The sequence below is a fragment of the Saccostrea cucullata genome, unplaced genomic scaffold, assembly GCF_032062105.1.
Source record: "Saccostrea cucullata isolate Sc308-1 unplaced genomic scaffold, CSIRO_AGI_Scuc_v1 ctg183, whole genome shotgun sequence".
Classification (NCBI taxonomy): domain Eukaryota; kingdom Metazoa; phylum Mollusca; class Bivalvia; order Ostreida; family Ostreidae; genus Saccostrea; species Saccostrea cuccullata.
This window is the reverse complement of record NW_026929981.1, coordinates 148,941-164,756: the sequence shown is the minus strand read 5'-3', so window position 1 is coordinate 164,756 and position 15,816 is coordinate 148,941. Positions and strand designations below refer to the sequence as shown.

The 15,816-nt window shown below is 30.6% G+C and overlaps 1 protein-coding gene across 1 annotated transcript; it reads right to left on the bottom strand.

Moving 5' to 3' along the window:
• Positions 1-725: 725 nt before the first annotated feature.
• Positions 726-2,274, bottom strand: LOC134282626 (apolipoprotein D-like). Its single transcript, XM_062765023.1, has 4 exons — positions 2,102-2,274; positions 1,742-1,866; positions 1,536-1,621; positions 726-1,375 (listed from the first exon to the last, which is right to left on the bottom strand). Exons 1-4 carry the CDS (start codon positions 2,213-2,215, stop codon positions 1,149-1,151), a joined length of 552 nt encoding a protein of 183 aa, XP_062621007.1. The 5' UTR covers positions 2,216-2,274; the 3' UTR covers positions 726-1,148.
• Between the last annotated feature and the right edge of the window lie 13,542 nt (positions 2,275-15,816).

The following is a 15,816-nucleotide window of genomic DNA, read 5'->3' as shown; positions in this document are numbered from 1 at the left end:
TATCTTTGGGTGAAAATTTTTAAAAGAATGGAAGTATCAACAAAGGACAGTGACTGCAGCTGGAATTAACCCCAATATGTCGTAGAGCAATCTCGGAACTTTGAAATGCCAGTCAAAGGGAATGTTTTTCTGTCAACTTTTATACTCATAATACTTGCTGGTTTATTTACAAAACTTACAAAAAGACATATACATGTACTGTATTAAAAAAGTAAATAGAAAAATCAATTCAAAACAGTATGCTTCTAGAAATGACCACAATAAAACACCAATTATCTTTTTAAATCTAGGGAAATTAAAATGATAATAAAATCCAGTTAATAGACTTGGTACTAAACATTAGTGGGCGAACTGTTTTAAGATTTTTTCCAATATAAATAGTACAAAATTTCGTGTATTATATTGTTTTTGCAGTCGTTGAGACAATTTCTCTAAAATTTCTTTTTAAAAAGTTTCATTAGCATGCATATTTGATGCATATTTCACGATAAACTTAAAAATTTAGGACTATTTTCTTCAAAAAAAGTAAAGACATGGATTATGTCATTACTTATATCAAACCCATTTAATATAATATAATACACTAACAAATAACTCTTTTACCAAGGGTCTTTCACCTGATAAGGAAAATCAACCATTTAATCGAGCTACACAAAGTATTATGTTTACGTTGATGAATACACCCTCTAATCAAAGAAAGTGCCACGTAGTTGTTTAATGCATCGTTTAAGGCAACTGCCTCAAAAAAGATTTTTTTTAAAAAAAGAAAGGTCAGTGAATTACGTTGCATGCTCTTGTTTATCAATCAGTAACATCCGTTTAACAAGTTTTCGGTTGTCTTTTTCTGCGTTTCTTACAGTGCAGTGCTAGCTACCATAAAATCACAAATTAATTTCCACCAACATTTCCTTCTTGTAGTTCCTGAAGATGTCTCATGAGTCACTGTTTACTTTCAAGTATTTGCAGTGTGGGCCATCAAACATGGTCCACAAATAGAACCCATAGACGCAGACGGCTAGGAAGTTATTAATCATACACTTTAATGAAGCTATTATTTACAGAACTTAAAAATATTTACAAAAAGTCAGTGAATACATATATTTGTTGGACAGACAGACAGTGATGAAAAGAGACACATGTAGTTAATTTTAAGAACACCCAGTCTGATCTTCTGTTTGAAAGTTCGATGTCTTGATACCGAAGGATGTGGCGAGGTCGTATAGCTTTGTTTTGTATTGTTCATCTAATGTCCGTTTGCGACTTAGGATCCATGCAAACTCTATATGGCTGACCCCGGCTAGGTCTGTGCATGAATAGATCAACGTATAGTTGTCGTAGTCAGTGTCTAACACCCAGTATTTACCATATGGAGCCTCTGAAAATAGTATTGAAAAATCTTAGCCAATGTAGCTTTTCAGAAATGAACAGAATATATTAGGATATTCATATACTCTATAACACAAACCAAACGTTAAACAGAAAAAAAATGTGAAGACATTGCTAACGTTTTATTTTTTAGATATTAATTAACTTACTTTCTGAAAATTTAACTTGAAGCTTTGCTGGAAAATCTTTATCAGGTGCAAATCCATCTCCTACAGCTGTGATGGTCTTACCATCTCTGGAAAGATGACGTACAACATATTGCTAGCCTTTTACTTATTGCTGGTTAAGGTTAAATAATAAAATTTCAATTTATATCATTTTGATACTCTTAAAAAATATTAGCAATGGTACCGACTCTATTCCAGTGTTCTGCACTCTAATATGACCATCCGGTTTAGCCTGATAATTAGCACGTATGCATCTTTGTTTTCCTTCAAAACTTGCTTCGAATTTGTATATTTCATACCAGTCTCCCAAATACTGGAAAGAATTAATTAGTTAAAGACTATAAATATGAGAGATTATCTTATAAGTACGCTAGACAGCAGAAATTGTGGAAGTATCTCTAATGCAATATTGTGTTTTGAAAATATTTCATGTAATATATTAAATAACTGCCAATAATAATTATGGTTTATGTTTCTCTCTTTCCATTTATACATGAAGTGTTTATTTTATTTTTCAAACTTTTTAAGATAACAAATTTGATTCCTACCTTATTTATGTCGAAGGATTCTTGAGTTTTAACTGTGGGACATTTACCAAGACTAAAAACCTGCGTTCTGACTGCAGCTAAAAAGCAGCTAAAAGTAGCAACGTGCAGAAGCATTGTAATGCTTTGGAAGGACAATAATAATATCAAAGACTTGAAAACATGACATATTCCTTTATAGAGAGAAACACGTGGATTATTCTTACATAACTGCTTTAGATAAGATTTCGACATGTGACCAATTCGGTCAAGAAATATGATACATGTATACAGGTTAAATAAACTATAATATTACGATAATTTGAACTCTCGTGAGAGGAAATCACACAATACATCGACAAGATTTGGAATTGGAAAGGGAAAACATCAATTGATTTATGGACCTTAAATAATTGTCACTTAACAAGTAACTCATTTCAAGAGGGTCAGGGATATTATCTTCATAAATTGAAATTCTATATTTTCAATTCTTGTTGAATTGCTGAGCATCTGAAATGTTATAATAAGTTTTTTCCCCTTCTTTCAAACATAGAAGACTCTTTTGTCTGAATTATTACTATTTTTGTGATATACATGCCTTCAATAATGTATATCTTGAAGAAAGTTATATTTAGGTCAGATTTCCATGTCTAAAAGTGTATTTCAACGTTATCTTACATCACGTGACAAATATGCTTGATGTGTTTATTTGTAGAATTTGCTAGGTTTATAGATATAATGACCTCCAATAAATTTGATATTTTTTATATCTCTTTGAGTATTTTTCCTTATTGTTTAACCGATGTTTCAGTCGAATTCATTTAGGTTTTTCCAAAAATACCGTTGTTATTTTTCAAAATCATTTTAGGAAAAAAATATTCAAAATTAACTAGAAGTATTGTAAGCAAAGAGCACACCTAACAGACTCCCATATAAGTATCAAAAATGTTAATGATGAAGTCCACTTTTTGCTTTTGGGAAACCCCAAATATCTGTCCATCGACAGGTCTACGGATAGAGATAAGTTCTCCAAAGTATATTACAGATATACAGACTGAAGTACTAGTACACCCCATCATTATATATTATATTTGAATTGGTTATATGCGGCTTTTAAAAGAAGATTAAGAAAAAAATTGTACTGTTCTTCAAGCTTCAGGTTAAAGACTTATTATTTTTGTAATGTTAATTTTTATTTTAATTGTGTTTTAATTTTCCATCATTTCTGCAGTTTGGTAAAGAGAGAAAACATTAGATTAGTTTAAGATTAATAAAACATTACCACATTAAGCTCATACATATAAATGATTCTAATCACCTTTCGGAGATATCTTTTTCAGAGAAAAAAAAACTATGGGAATTTATAAATTATTGTGGCTATAAATATATTCTTATATATTTTCAGTATATTAACGGGACAACTAGCAAAGCCCTATTATGCAGGAAACCTACATAATACTTAAAGTGCAAAGTTTTGAAAATGGACAAAACTTGTTTGTTACGACTCAAGCTACATCATTTTTTCTGAGAATGAAGCACTTTAACAAAGTGTCATAAAACCAGAAACTAGCCAATGTTGAACTTTTTACATATCTTCTCAAAATGTCACTTTGAAAATTATTATCCTTTGTTTGTCTAATTTTTTATTTGCTGAAACGTAGTTTCAGAAGTCCTTAATTGTTTGAAAGTAATGAATAAATAATAAAATATATAATCGTGTTAATATCTTCTTAATGGTCAAAATGAAATATATTCCCGGTTTTATGTATTAAATCGTACACATGTGTACTAGGAACAACGGAATTCATGCATGATACATTTTAATAGGAAATGATATAAGGTTACTTTTGTGCATGATTACAAAGGACGACTTTATCAACCAGAATTAATATTTCACAAAATTATGTTTATTCAAAGTGTTTGGTAAGTTTTAAGTATGAATTACTTATCTATTGTCATCTATTTAAATCAAATATCACCAAACACAATCCTCTACACTATGTTTATTTACTTTACAATACAAACAGATTGAGGAAAAATAAGGTTTAATAAATAATTTGCATAATTGAATACTGAAAAGGTCTATGGCAGGTAAGTAAAATCATTTTTATAAACTATACAAATTTCTGGAAAAAAATGTGATTTTCTTTTTCATTCATGAATGATAAATACTTAAAGAACGGTACATAATATGACAAAATTAACATCTATTATTTCATAAAGTTAAAAAAAATGATATTTGAATTTTTATGAATTTTGTTGCTGACTATTGTCGAATAGTTTGTTTCTCTATATATAGATAAAAAATGCTGGGAAAATCATGTTTATTTAGAAAAAAAATATGTTCGTATGTGGAACGCATATATGCTTCACAACGTGAACACTTTCCTTCATATTATGATTATACATAAAAGTTATAAGAATTATCTTACTCTTATCATTCATCACATTATTCTAAAAATGTTGAATGAATAAAATTGGTCTCACTTTTTTGATAAATTAAACAAAGTTGAAAGTGTATAACCTTTTTCTATTTTAATTAGAAACATGTGTTGATTCTAAACTTGGAAATAAAAAAGTAAAAATAAACCATTTACAAGTAACATGTGTAAACAAACGAATGATCATTTATGTCTATTTAGACTGTTTTTTTTAAAGTTTCAGAAAGAATATTACAAGAATGTCGGTTATTCTAGTGCACTTACATGCTTTGCCAAGATTGACGCACGTGGATCAATGAAACTGACATTTTGACAGACATAAAGTTTATATCAAAACTTGTCTATAAATTGTTAATGCCTGTTTATAACTTTTAGATGATCTTTTAATTTTTTTTTTTCTTTCTGTGTGGCAGATGATCTGTAAAATGATTATCATAATGAGAATGTGTGAAATGATGTTTCTTAGAGCAATGTCTGAACTTGCTCCAATTTTCTTCACATATTAATTTGAAAGAAGTTTATTTGATGCTTTTCTTGCACTTAACCAAAATTTATAAACAAAAAATATCTCTTAACAAATATGCCAATATTACCTGCATATGCAGTTATATCTTCCAGTTGATTCGATACTTAAGAGCATGCTTAATGAACAAATTCCTAAACGAGGCAACCTATCGACAAATAAGTTGATGAAATAAGAATATCAATAGACGCGTTTAAATTCAACAATATGCTGAATTCAATGGTCAATACAATGACCTTGTTAATAGTAAATATAACCTATCTTACAGTCGTTTGTAAATTTCACACTGTGTTATTTTCACGCAGAAGCCTTAAAGCTGCATAGACACATATTTGAAGTTAATGTTTTCTGTATAATACCCGACTTATACATTGTAAAATCATTTACACGAAAATAAATCAAAAATATTATTTCATCTAAAAGTTATTGAAACTTCAATTTTTTGGATGGGTTTGATCGACACATCCTAGCACCTTCACAAATTTTAATTTTATTTTTAATACTTAAAAAAGTGGCAATCTTGTTGCGTATTAGTGAAAAATATTAAAACTTTAATCCAGAAAAATATTTATCAAAGACCTATATATATAATAAACAAATGCTACGTATTTAAGTTTAATGTTTTATTCGAGTTGGCAGGTATTGTCCACAGTGGTCTACATAACAGTGGGGCAGCCGGCAAAATGGCATACCCCCAACATCAACATAAGTTGTGCCCTCCCTGACGGGAAAAGTAGCACGCTGGGTTGACCTCAATCGTGCTACGGACACATTTCAACACAAATTATCTTTTAATTATATTATTTTGCTTTAGCTTTGCATTGTATAAGATATAATTTTCAAAGTCAACATCACATATATCAACATCAACCATCACATATATCAACATCAACCACAAAAAGTCAACAAAATCAACAGTTCAATGGTTAAATTGAAGGTGACGATTTCGACAAAACGACCACTGTGAAGTAAAGTTTACTGTCTTTCCCCGAACTCCTCGAATGGATAATTCGCCCAGTTGACCCTTGTCATGCATGGTATTCGGCCAGAGATCATTCCAAAGGTCCCAGAAAACGGAAACAGCAGGAATTCTGATCAGCATCGTTAGTCTCCTTCAACGAAATCTCTAATATCTGAAAAGACAAAAACAAAAACCCACAGCAGAAAAAGATTCTAAATAACATTTGCATAACTCTAATAAATTTGGTATAGCCAAACCATGTAAAACAATGAAAAACGTTATTTAAACAAACAAAAGGAGAAAGGGTATATACTTAACACCTAGCTCAAGGGTTGAGGTGGGAGGGTATTTCATAATACAAAAACATAAATCGGATACTTTCATCACCCACCTTTCACTTTCATTGATGCATAGAAAAGGGGAGATAACCCGTAAACCTAGTGACTAAGTACCGACACTGTATGGATGGATAAATAAATTCCGGCTTATCACATTTATTAGTTTTTTTGCCACAAAAGGAATTGAATGATGACATACAATAAAAGGATAGAGCTTTGATAACGGCGCATATTGTGAGATGAACTCAAATATGCGGTATTATCAAAGACCTATATATATATAATAAACAAATGCTACGTATTTAAGTTTAATGTTTTATTCGAGTTGGCAGGTATTGTCCACAGTGGTCTACATAACAGTGGGGCAGCCGGCAAAATGGCATACCCCCAACATCAACATAAGTTGTGCCCTCCCTGACGGGAAAAGTAGCACGCTGGGTTGACCTCAATCGTGCTACGGACACATTTCAACACAAATTATCTTTTAATTATATTATTTTGCTTTAGCTTTGCATTGTATAAGATATAATTTTCAAAGTCAACATTACATATATCAACATCAACCATCACATATATCAACATCAACCACAAAAAGTCAACAAAATCAACAGTTCAATGGTTAAATTGAAGGTGACGATTTCGCCACATGGGCACCGTAGGTGCCCACCGCCACCTGGTGGGGGTAGGCAACTTCAATTTAACCACCCACCATGGACTCCTAGCCTACTCAAAACCCTCAGCAACCCATCCATCATGAACATCACTCTCTCTCTCATTGCCAACCCACTGTAGAACTATCCTGCATTAAAATAATTCTGGTCTCCCTTCAAATTAATTGGGCCTAACCCCCCCCCCCCTCCTGAATTTATATCTTTCCAAGTTACTAGTATATTGCTTTGGGTCTCAGATTCCATTATTAATATCCAGCTGGCAAGAGAGAACTACTACCTAGACTAATGTAAGAAAATTATGTAGGAAAAACGTTTTATTTAGATTCCCCTTCCCCCCTTTTTATTTATTTGTTTATAAATTTGAATTTTATTTCTTATTTATTTATTTTTTAGGTGATAAAATACTTTCATGCAGAGATTAGAAACAAGATGAATGAGCACCTTTACTCTTTAACCCCCCCCCCCCCCCTTCCCCTATCCCTTTCAGCATGATTATGCTATTCCTGTATTGTTGACAAAAATTTTAAAGGTGTTCACATGCCCAATATGTAAACTGCAGAACATGTTTTGTGATATTTGGTAAAGTATCTTGCCAGTTCTGAGGGAATGTCAATGATGTTATACATGTACCACTTATCATGAAAACGAATTCTTCAAACGACCATTTAAAATTGATTAAATCTTGTATATAATAAGTACCTTTCAAACCAAGACACACAATAGAGGACTTTGTATTTACTGCTCATTTGTAAATGTAGTTGGACTGCAGCAGACATTGAAGGCACATTTGACTAAATCCTTTATTCTAAACCCCTTCCCAGCTGATGCTCTATCAAAAATGCATGATCTTTTTACACCTTAAGCCCCCCCCCCCCACCCCCGCAAAAATATGCTATGGAATAGGTTATTTAAATAATAGACTTCATAATCTTTTTAAGGCTGTAGAAAATGGATATATGATAAAGAGCATAAAAATTAATGTGCTAAGTCAGTGGAAACCTATCCTACATCTAATACCCTAAAATGCGGGAGAAGTTTATCTAATCTTAGTACTATGAATCTTGTAACTCCTACACACATGTGGATTTGTATTTGTATCCCCTAGCTAACCTGTATTTGTACCCACTAGCTATATGCATGGATGTTAACTGCATGTACATATATATATGCACCGATTTATGCATTTTAATCCCATAGAGATAAATGTGTAAAGTAACATAAAATAATTATGCTATATGTAACTGCTCAGATGAGAGATAAACACCTATCATATTACATGCAAATGCACCTGGGTTTGAACTGATATTTTCAATGGGAAAATGCCCCGAGACATGCATATGTGTCTTAATTTCCAACAGTAAGCACATGCTATTAAAAAGAAAATATTGTAGGAAATGGTTTGAATTGTAACCTAGCCTGTGGAAAAATATGTGTCTAACCCCCCCCGCTGTTAGGTAGTTAGGTAATCTCGCCTTTAGTGTTTATTAGTGATAAAGAAAACTAGTTACCTAAACAATTTACCCTTTGCAAGTTTAAAAACTGTGAATATAGAATTTTAACTAAAGCAACTTTTATCTGTGTGAAATAGCAAATCTTAACAACTTAGAGACACAGCAGAAACCAACACTGACAAAAAGCCCCAATTTATACCTTACAAGTCTCATTATTACCCTTTCTATTTTATTTATTTATCGATTTATTTATCATGACCATTCACCACTGTGAGCTGTGTTCAAATGAACCTGCATATGCTTTGACTGTAGCACCTGAAGAACTCTGTAAATTGTCCCTCATTCCCAATGCCAAAATGAATATCGAGGAAAATTGGTAAAAGTTCAGGAAATAAAAGTTGCAATTCCTATTTTAAAGTTCACTTTCCCCAATGAGAAAGATAACTCAAAGGAATAAATGTTAATTATGTTAATTTCTCTTAATAATTAATTTAATTAATTAAATACTCTTGAAAATTTATTTATTTCACAGTGCTTCAATTAGCCTATAAATTATTATTATTTAACTTCTTTTTATAGTCTTTTATTTGTAGAATTGTATTTCAATACCCAAAGTTCTCTTCTTGTATAAATATTAAACAAGTGACTAGACCCATGTTTTTAGAACATTGTCCGGAAATAAAAGCCCATGCTGAAATTAATCTCTGTGTAAATAATCAACATTTGTGAAATAATCTATATATAATAAATTAGTAAAATAAGTTTACCTGATTTTTCATGTTAACTTAAGATGGTACAAAACTTTTCATTTACTAAACACAACTTTCTAGGATACAAGGCCTTTATGCAGTTAAGGGGTGAGAAGACATCAAGGAGGCTAGGGGGTCAACAATTATTAACCACCAGATATAATTTAAATTTTGGGATATGATATCTTAAGCTGTCAACTAACATTTGGCAAAGAAAAATTTCATAAATTTTAGTTTTAAAATTTGATCAGTTATATCTTTATTGAGCTCTTCTTCTAAAGAAGATCAAAATAGCCTAAAAATGGCCACAACCACCCAGCCCCTTTAAATGTATGTGTTTATATTGGGTTATAATCAAACCTTCACAATTAAGGTAGAGGTGCTGTTAGAGAAATTCATGATTATGCTCATGTACACTGGAGACGGCTTCCAAGGAACGAACAGCATGGCCTTCCTTTATTTCCTTTATGTATAATTTTAACTACACCATTGACCAAAATGACAACACAGAATATATAATGCGAAACATGCCCTTCGCCCCATCTTACTTAATCTGAACCCTTTGATATATATTAACCAGCAAAATAGTAGCTAGCCTAGCTAGATATTACATGTAGTTAATTAAAATAAAATTTGGGGAATCCTATTTATATCAACTGTTACTAATGAACCATTGAGGTCCTAAATTACTATGCCCACATTGTTATTGTTCTTGTTGAATCTGAAGTTGTCCTCCCTGTCAAGCCCCTTAAGAGAAGTGATATCGAATAGGTGAGGATGCTGCTGGTCCTAATGTATTATTATTATTATGTGGATTTGACAGACAATGTACAATTCAACTCTGGTGCATGTTACCTATACCGGGTATGCCTCCCAGATTTTACAGCCTGAATTGTTGATTGTAATGCTTCCATCCAACTGAATTTTTTTTTTTACTCAAAATCTATTTACCTTTTTAGTCATCATTCATATTTACTTACCTTGAGTTTTGTCATATAGCATGTGTACAACTGTTAATATGTATAAACAAATACACATCTTACTTGATGTTTCATTCATATCATAAAATGCAATATTATAATGTTACATTCAAAAGCACCAAAACTTGTTATGTATTTTACTTCAAACTATTTTATTTCACAATTGATTACTGCCTTTGTCACCATTGCATACCTTTCATGCCTCTCTTTGGACCCTTGTTAAAGTTGAATGGCCTTGATTGAAATTTATATACTTTAATTAGAGTTCTGTCCCTTTGTGAATCTAGCTAAATAACATTTCTAAAGATTTGTCAAACTTTTATTACTTCTCAATCTGTATTTTTTTTTTTAATTTATTCCCTGTTTTTAGGACAAAAGGTAGACTGGTATGGTACAGCTAGGGTAACCCTATCCTTGAACATTTATTTATTTTTTTTTTTTAAAATCACTCAATATTTTAAATAAACTGATAAATGCACCAAACCCAAAGTTACAAAAGCATACTCATACTGTAAGAATTATAATTATGGATATTCCCATTTTTAAATCCCCTAAAGATAGGCTAAGGAATCTAAGTAACTAAATATAGGCCACCATGTGTACGGATGTTTATTGGCAAATGACCTTGAATAACATGGACCGAATAAAGTTGAAGTTCATACCTATTTTTACATTAGCTCATTTTGTCTATATATTATTTCACTAAGTTAGTTTTTATTCATTCAACATCTGCTGATGAAGTTGGTTATTATTACCACATTGTAATCTCTTGTACCATGTGCCAGTGTTTAAACGGATGGACGGGTGGCAACTCGATCTGTTTCAATCCAATAAAATACTTGCCATCGAGCAATATCAATGTTAATAAGATAATCTGTTTTACTTCTTTGACTGAAACTTAACTTTAAAAACTGGAAATTATTATAAAATATTTCATAATACAAAAACATAAATCGGATACTTTCATCACCCACCTTTCACTTTCATTGATGCATAGAAAAGGGGAGATAACCCGTAAACCTAGTGACTAAGTACCGACACTGTATGGATGGATAAATAAATTCCGGCTTATCACATTTATTAGTTTTTTTGCCACAAAAGGAATTGAATGATGACATACAATAAAAGGATAGAGCTTTGATAACGGCGCATATTGTGAGATGAACTCAAATATGCGGTATTATATTCGGAGTAGAAATGTTCGAAAGCAAAACACTTTTACAAGTATCGTCATTCCGCGCTTAGTGTTGTGTACAGAGTTTCGCAAATTGAACACACCCGTGAAACACACATAGTTTTTGTAAACAGGGCACGGGCTCTGTTATTCTTAAGGTTTACGATTTACCGGGTGTGTTCTATTGTTAAAGTCTGCTCACCAAAACAACACGGACTGACAATATACTGTGTGTATGTTTTGCTTTAGAACAGTTCTACTCTGAATTTTCTGGATTATAGTTTTAATATTTGTTAGTAATACACAACAACATTGCCACTTTTCCTAAGTATTAAGAATAAACGTAAAGTTTGTGAAAGTGCAAGGATGTGTCAATCAAACCCGTCAAAAAATTTGAAGTTTCAATAACTTTTAGATGAAAAAAGATTTTTTATATATTTTCGTGTGAAATGCTATTGCAATATATAAGTCATGACATTATGCAGAAAATTTAAGAAAATATTAACTTCAAATCTGTGTCTATGCACCTTTAGCAGATTGCACATAACGGGTGTATCTGGTCTAAAGAGGATGATTATTTCTTCATGCCGTGTAATCCTACCTCTGATGTTCTCAGTGACCCGTGCTTGCTTAAGCTCCATTACTTTTGTTTTCTTCATATTTCATTCCCGATTTGTTCTCATCAAAAAAGATAAACAATAATAAAAACAACCAAAAACAAAACAAACAAACAAAACAAAACATTGAGAGTCTTTTAAACAGAAATTATTATAATTTGACTTTGAATACATTACCATGGCCAATCTTCGATGAACTCACTCAAAGTATTTTTTCATGTGTTGCTTCTCGTTAATGTTCTGGAGACAACGTTTTGAATTATGTCTAATACTCCATATTTTCGTAATTTTATTATATGCATGTATATTTTTGTTACATATCACACATACTTTCTAGATGTACTGCCGATGTCTATTTTTCATTGAATATTTTTCCATATTGTTTAACCGTTGTTTCAGACAATTTCATTTAATTTTTTTTTAAAAAAACCTTTTGTTATTTTTCCGACTCATTTTAGAAAAAAATATTAAAAATTAAGATCTTTTTAAAATTACCCATAAGATCAAATAAACAAATTCTTATCAGGAGAACAGGTGTAAATTTTATAGGAAAAACAAATATTTTTTATTTAAAAAAGAATGCTCTTTAACTCTATTATAAATTAATAAAAAAAATTTAGATATATCCCCCCTTATTTAAAACTTTTTTTTATATTTAATAAAAAAGAAATAAAGAATACAATGTGCATTTTTTTCTTTATATTGATTAGAAAATATCTTTCTCAAACATATAAGGCTGCAATCACATTTAGAAATACGACGCGTTATTAATGATTTATATAAAAAATTACTGTAATATACTTTTAAAATTTTGACTTATTCTCGATTGTATTCTCGATTGAACATAAAAGCACGATATACATAGCGAAAAAATCTTGGATGATTACTAGTTTATCATTTTTTTCTATTAATAAATGTTTAAATAGAGTGTATTTAAAAAAACCTTAGTTGGAATTATTATTCAAACTTTACAAAATAAGAAATTGTTAAACAACATGACAATGATTAACACAAGCATTTGTTCTTTTATATACATGTATACATATAAAATATAAATCTTCAGTTGTTATGCTTGACTGACTGTTACAAATTCATTAAGTGAATTATCTACAATTATAATGAATTTATGGTTTATATGTACATATATTCTAACCACAATTCAAAAATAACCCCAACATCCATAACACACTGAGGATGACATAAACCATTTGCTTTTTTGTACAATTATCTTTTGTTGGCGCATGAATATATACAAGATGAAACAGTCACTATTCTTGACCTTTAAATGACCAATCAATTGCCTGTAAGGTGCAATGCTTAGCAAAACAATAAAGGACTCAATCTTTTTAATGATTTGTTTTCAGACATAAAGAAGCAGGGGGTCTCCCCAAATATTTCCAACCATAACCCTAAACTGTTGAAAAAATTCAATAAAAAGGTAGTTGACCCCCTCTCAATTTGTTGTTACACTATACATGTATACAACTCTGGTTATTTTGGTAATGTTTGAACAAAACGTGGCTACAAAAGAAGTTTGGACTCCCTACAAGTCGAGCAAATAGATTTTTTTCTTCTCAGGAAAATTGTCCATCAAAATTTTTTTTATTATTTTTTACTTGTGAAAGTTTAATTTATTTTTCAAAGGAAAATGTCATTTTTTTTACTGGCTGGAGTCAAACGTTCAAAGTGATTCTACGTACCTGGCTTTCATGTTGGTTTTCCTTATTATTGTATGCTTCTTATGTGATAGTTTAACCTTCAGAATAACATCTTATTTAATATAACAAATGTATATGTCTTACTTCAGGAAGCAGTAAAAAATGTGTATTAAGTCAAAACGGACAATGTTAAAAGTCATGTAAATTTCTCCAGCTTATAAAATTTCTTCTGATCAGATAATATTTCAGAAATCAGAAGTAGGTTAAAGGGATACATAAAGAATTTGATCGACGTGAACTGTCAACAAGGGTTGCTTACTCCTACTACACACCTGATTCCATCCCTGGAATTTCCCTATTTTATGTCCTATTCACTACAGTCTGATTAAAACCAAACCTTCACTAGCTCCTTTTTATTTTGTTTGTCTCAAACGTTCACTAGCTCCTTTTTATTTTGTTTGTCGCGTGCGTCACGCGACAAACAAAATAAGAAGGAGCTAGTGAAGGTTTGATTTTAATCAGACTGTATTCACCAAAGTATCACATATGCATCTTTTGTAAATTTGTTTTAAGATCGATCTCTTTTTGTTAACTTCGTCTTTTTCCATAATTTGTCAAAAAAGGTAATATGTTAATTTATTCAACAAATATCAATATTTTTTTCAAAAATACATTCATAAATATAAGAAACAATTAATTTTTATACATCGAACAAAGAAAAAAGAAAAAAAATGAAAGTAAAAAAATTCAACAAAATTAATTTACTATATTCATTTTCAGCCATTTCAGCATTTGAACATCAAGTCCTCAATAAATGAAAAATAAGAGATGGAAAGGTTCTTTCGACGATTTTATATCATATATCATAAAACAATCAATGCTGTTTATTTATAGGTTAATATCATTATACGCGAACCAAGAAGAACGATATTTACCATATGCATATCATTCAGTTCAGTAAATATTGTACTTTTCGGGTAAGTAAACCATCATTTTGAACTAAAAGAAAAAATATTGTATGTTTTTTATTGCTGTGTATACATTTCTTTTCTAGAAGATATTCTACAAATGCAATCTGCGCCCAGCAAATTTATTTGACAAAAAGCTGTTCCAATTATAAAAAAGCATGTAGATAAAAAATTTGATGCTAGAAAAGAAAAAGGTTAAAAAGTTAAATCTAATTTTCTTTAACCTAAAATTTCCGGATTGTTATCATTTCCAAACTTAAAATCTGAGCCTGGAAAGCTACAACAGAATAAATTACAGTAATGTTTTTATAAAAGTACGAAAACATCTCTCAGTACAAAATGAAACTTACATCACCTTATATACAAGTAAGTAGATAAGTAGTTTATATAAATTAATGTCCTTCTATCACGTGGAAAGAAAGAATATCCTAACGGATAATCATATGATGTTGACTTAATAAGAAGATATAATATAAAATCTCTTAATTGTATACACGTGTCTTAACATATTTTATGTTAAATGAATAAACAAATGTTAATTAAGCACAAACATTACTATGAATTTGAGTGTACGGTAAAAAAAGTTTTTATTTATCATTACCAGGGTCATGGGCGTCGGAAGCAGGTCTTAAAAGAAGCAGATACAAAAGTACAACTTCAATCAACCAATTTCTAATTTTTCTGCTCTCAATCATTTACATATAATTACATATATTGGAATTTGCAGCACTTACACAAAACAACTAGCTGCAAGTTCATATGTGCAGAATCAAACAGTTGTAATTTGTGATATATAGTACATTTATTTAGTTTAATTCACTAATTGATGTAGAAACTTTTATTTATAAAAGCAAAAATACTTATCTTTTATTTATTACAGCTGTCTTTCGTAAACTTTAGATTACTATATTTTAATTTTAGTATTTTTAGGACAGAGATTTAAGTTATTGTAACTAAACGTTCATTTCTTTATCTGAATACATAACTTAAAATATATGGAGATAAGGAACAGTATTCGAGTTAAAAGTCCATTTAACATTTCAAAATAGGAGCGGAGCAAACACGGACCTTTAAAACATCAGAGGTGGGATCAGGTGCCATGCAGGAGTCAGCATCCCCTGCCATGTAAACACATCAATGACTTATTGATAAGAATAAGAATGGAAATAACTATACATTACATTATCGATATAAATGTCGAGTTGAAG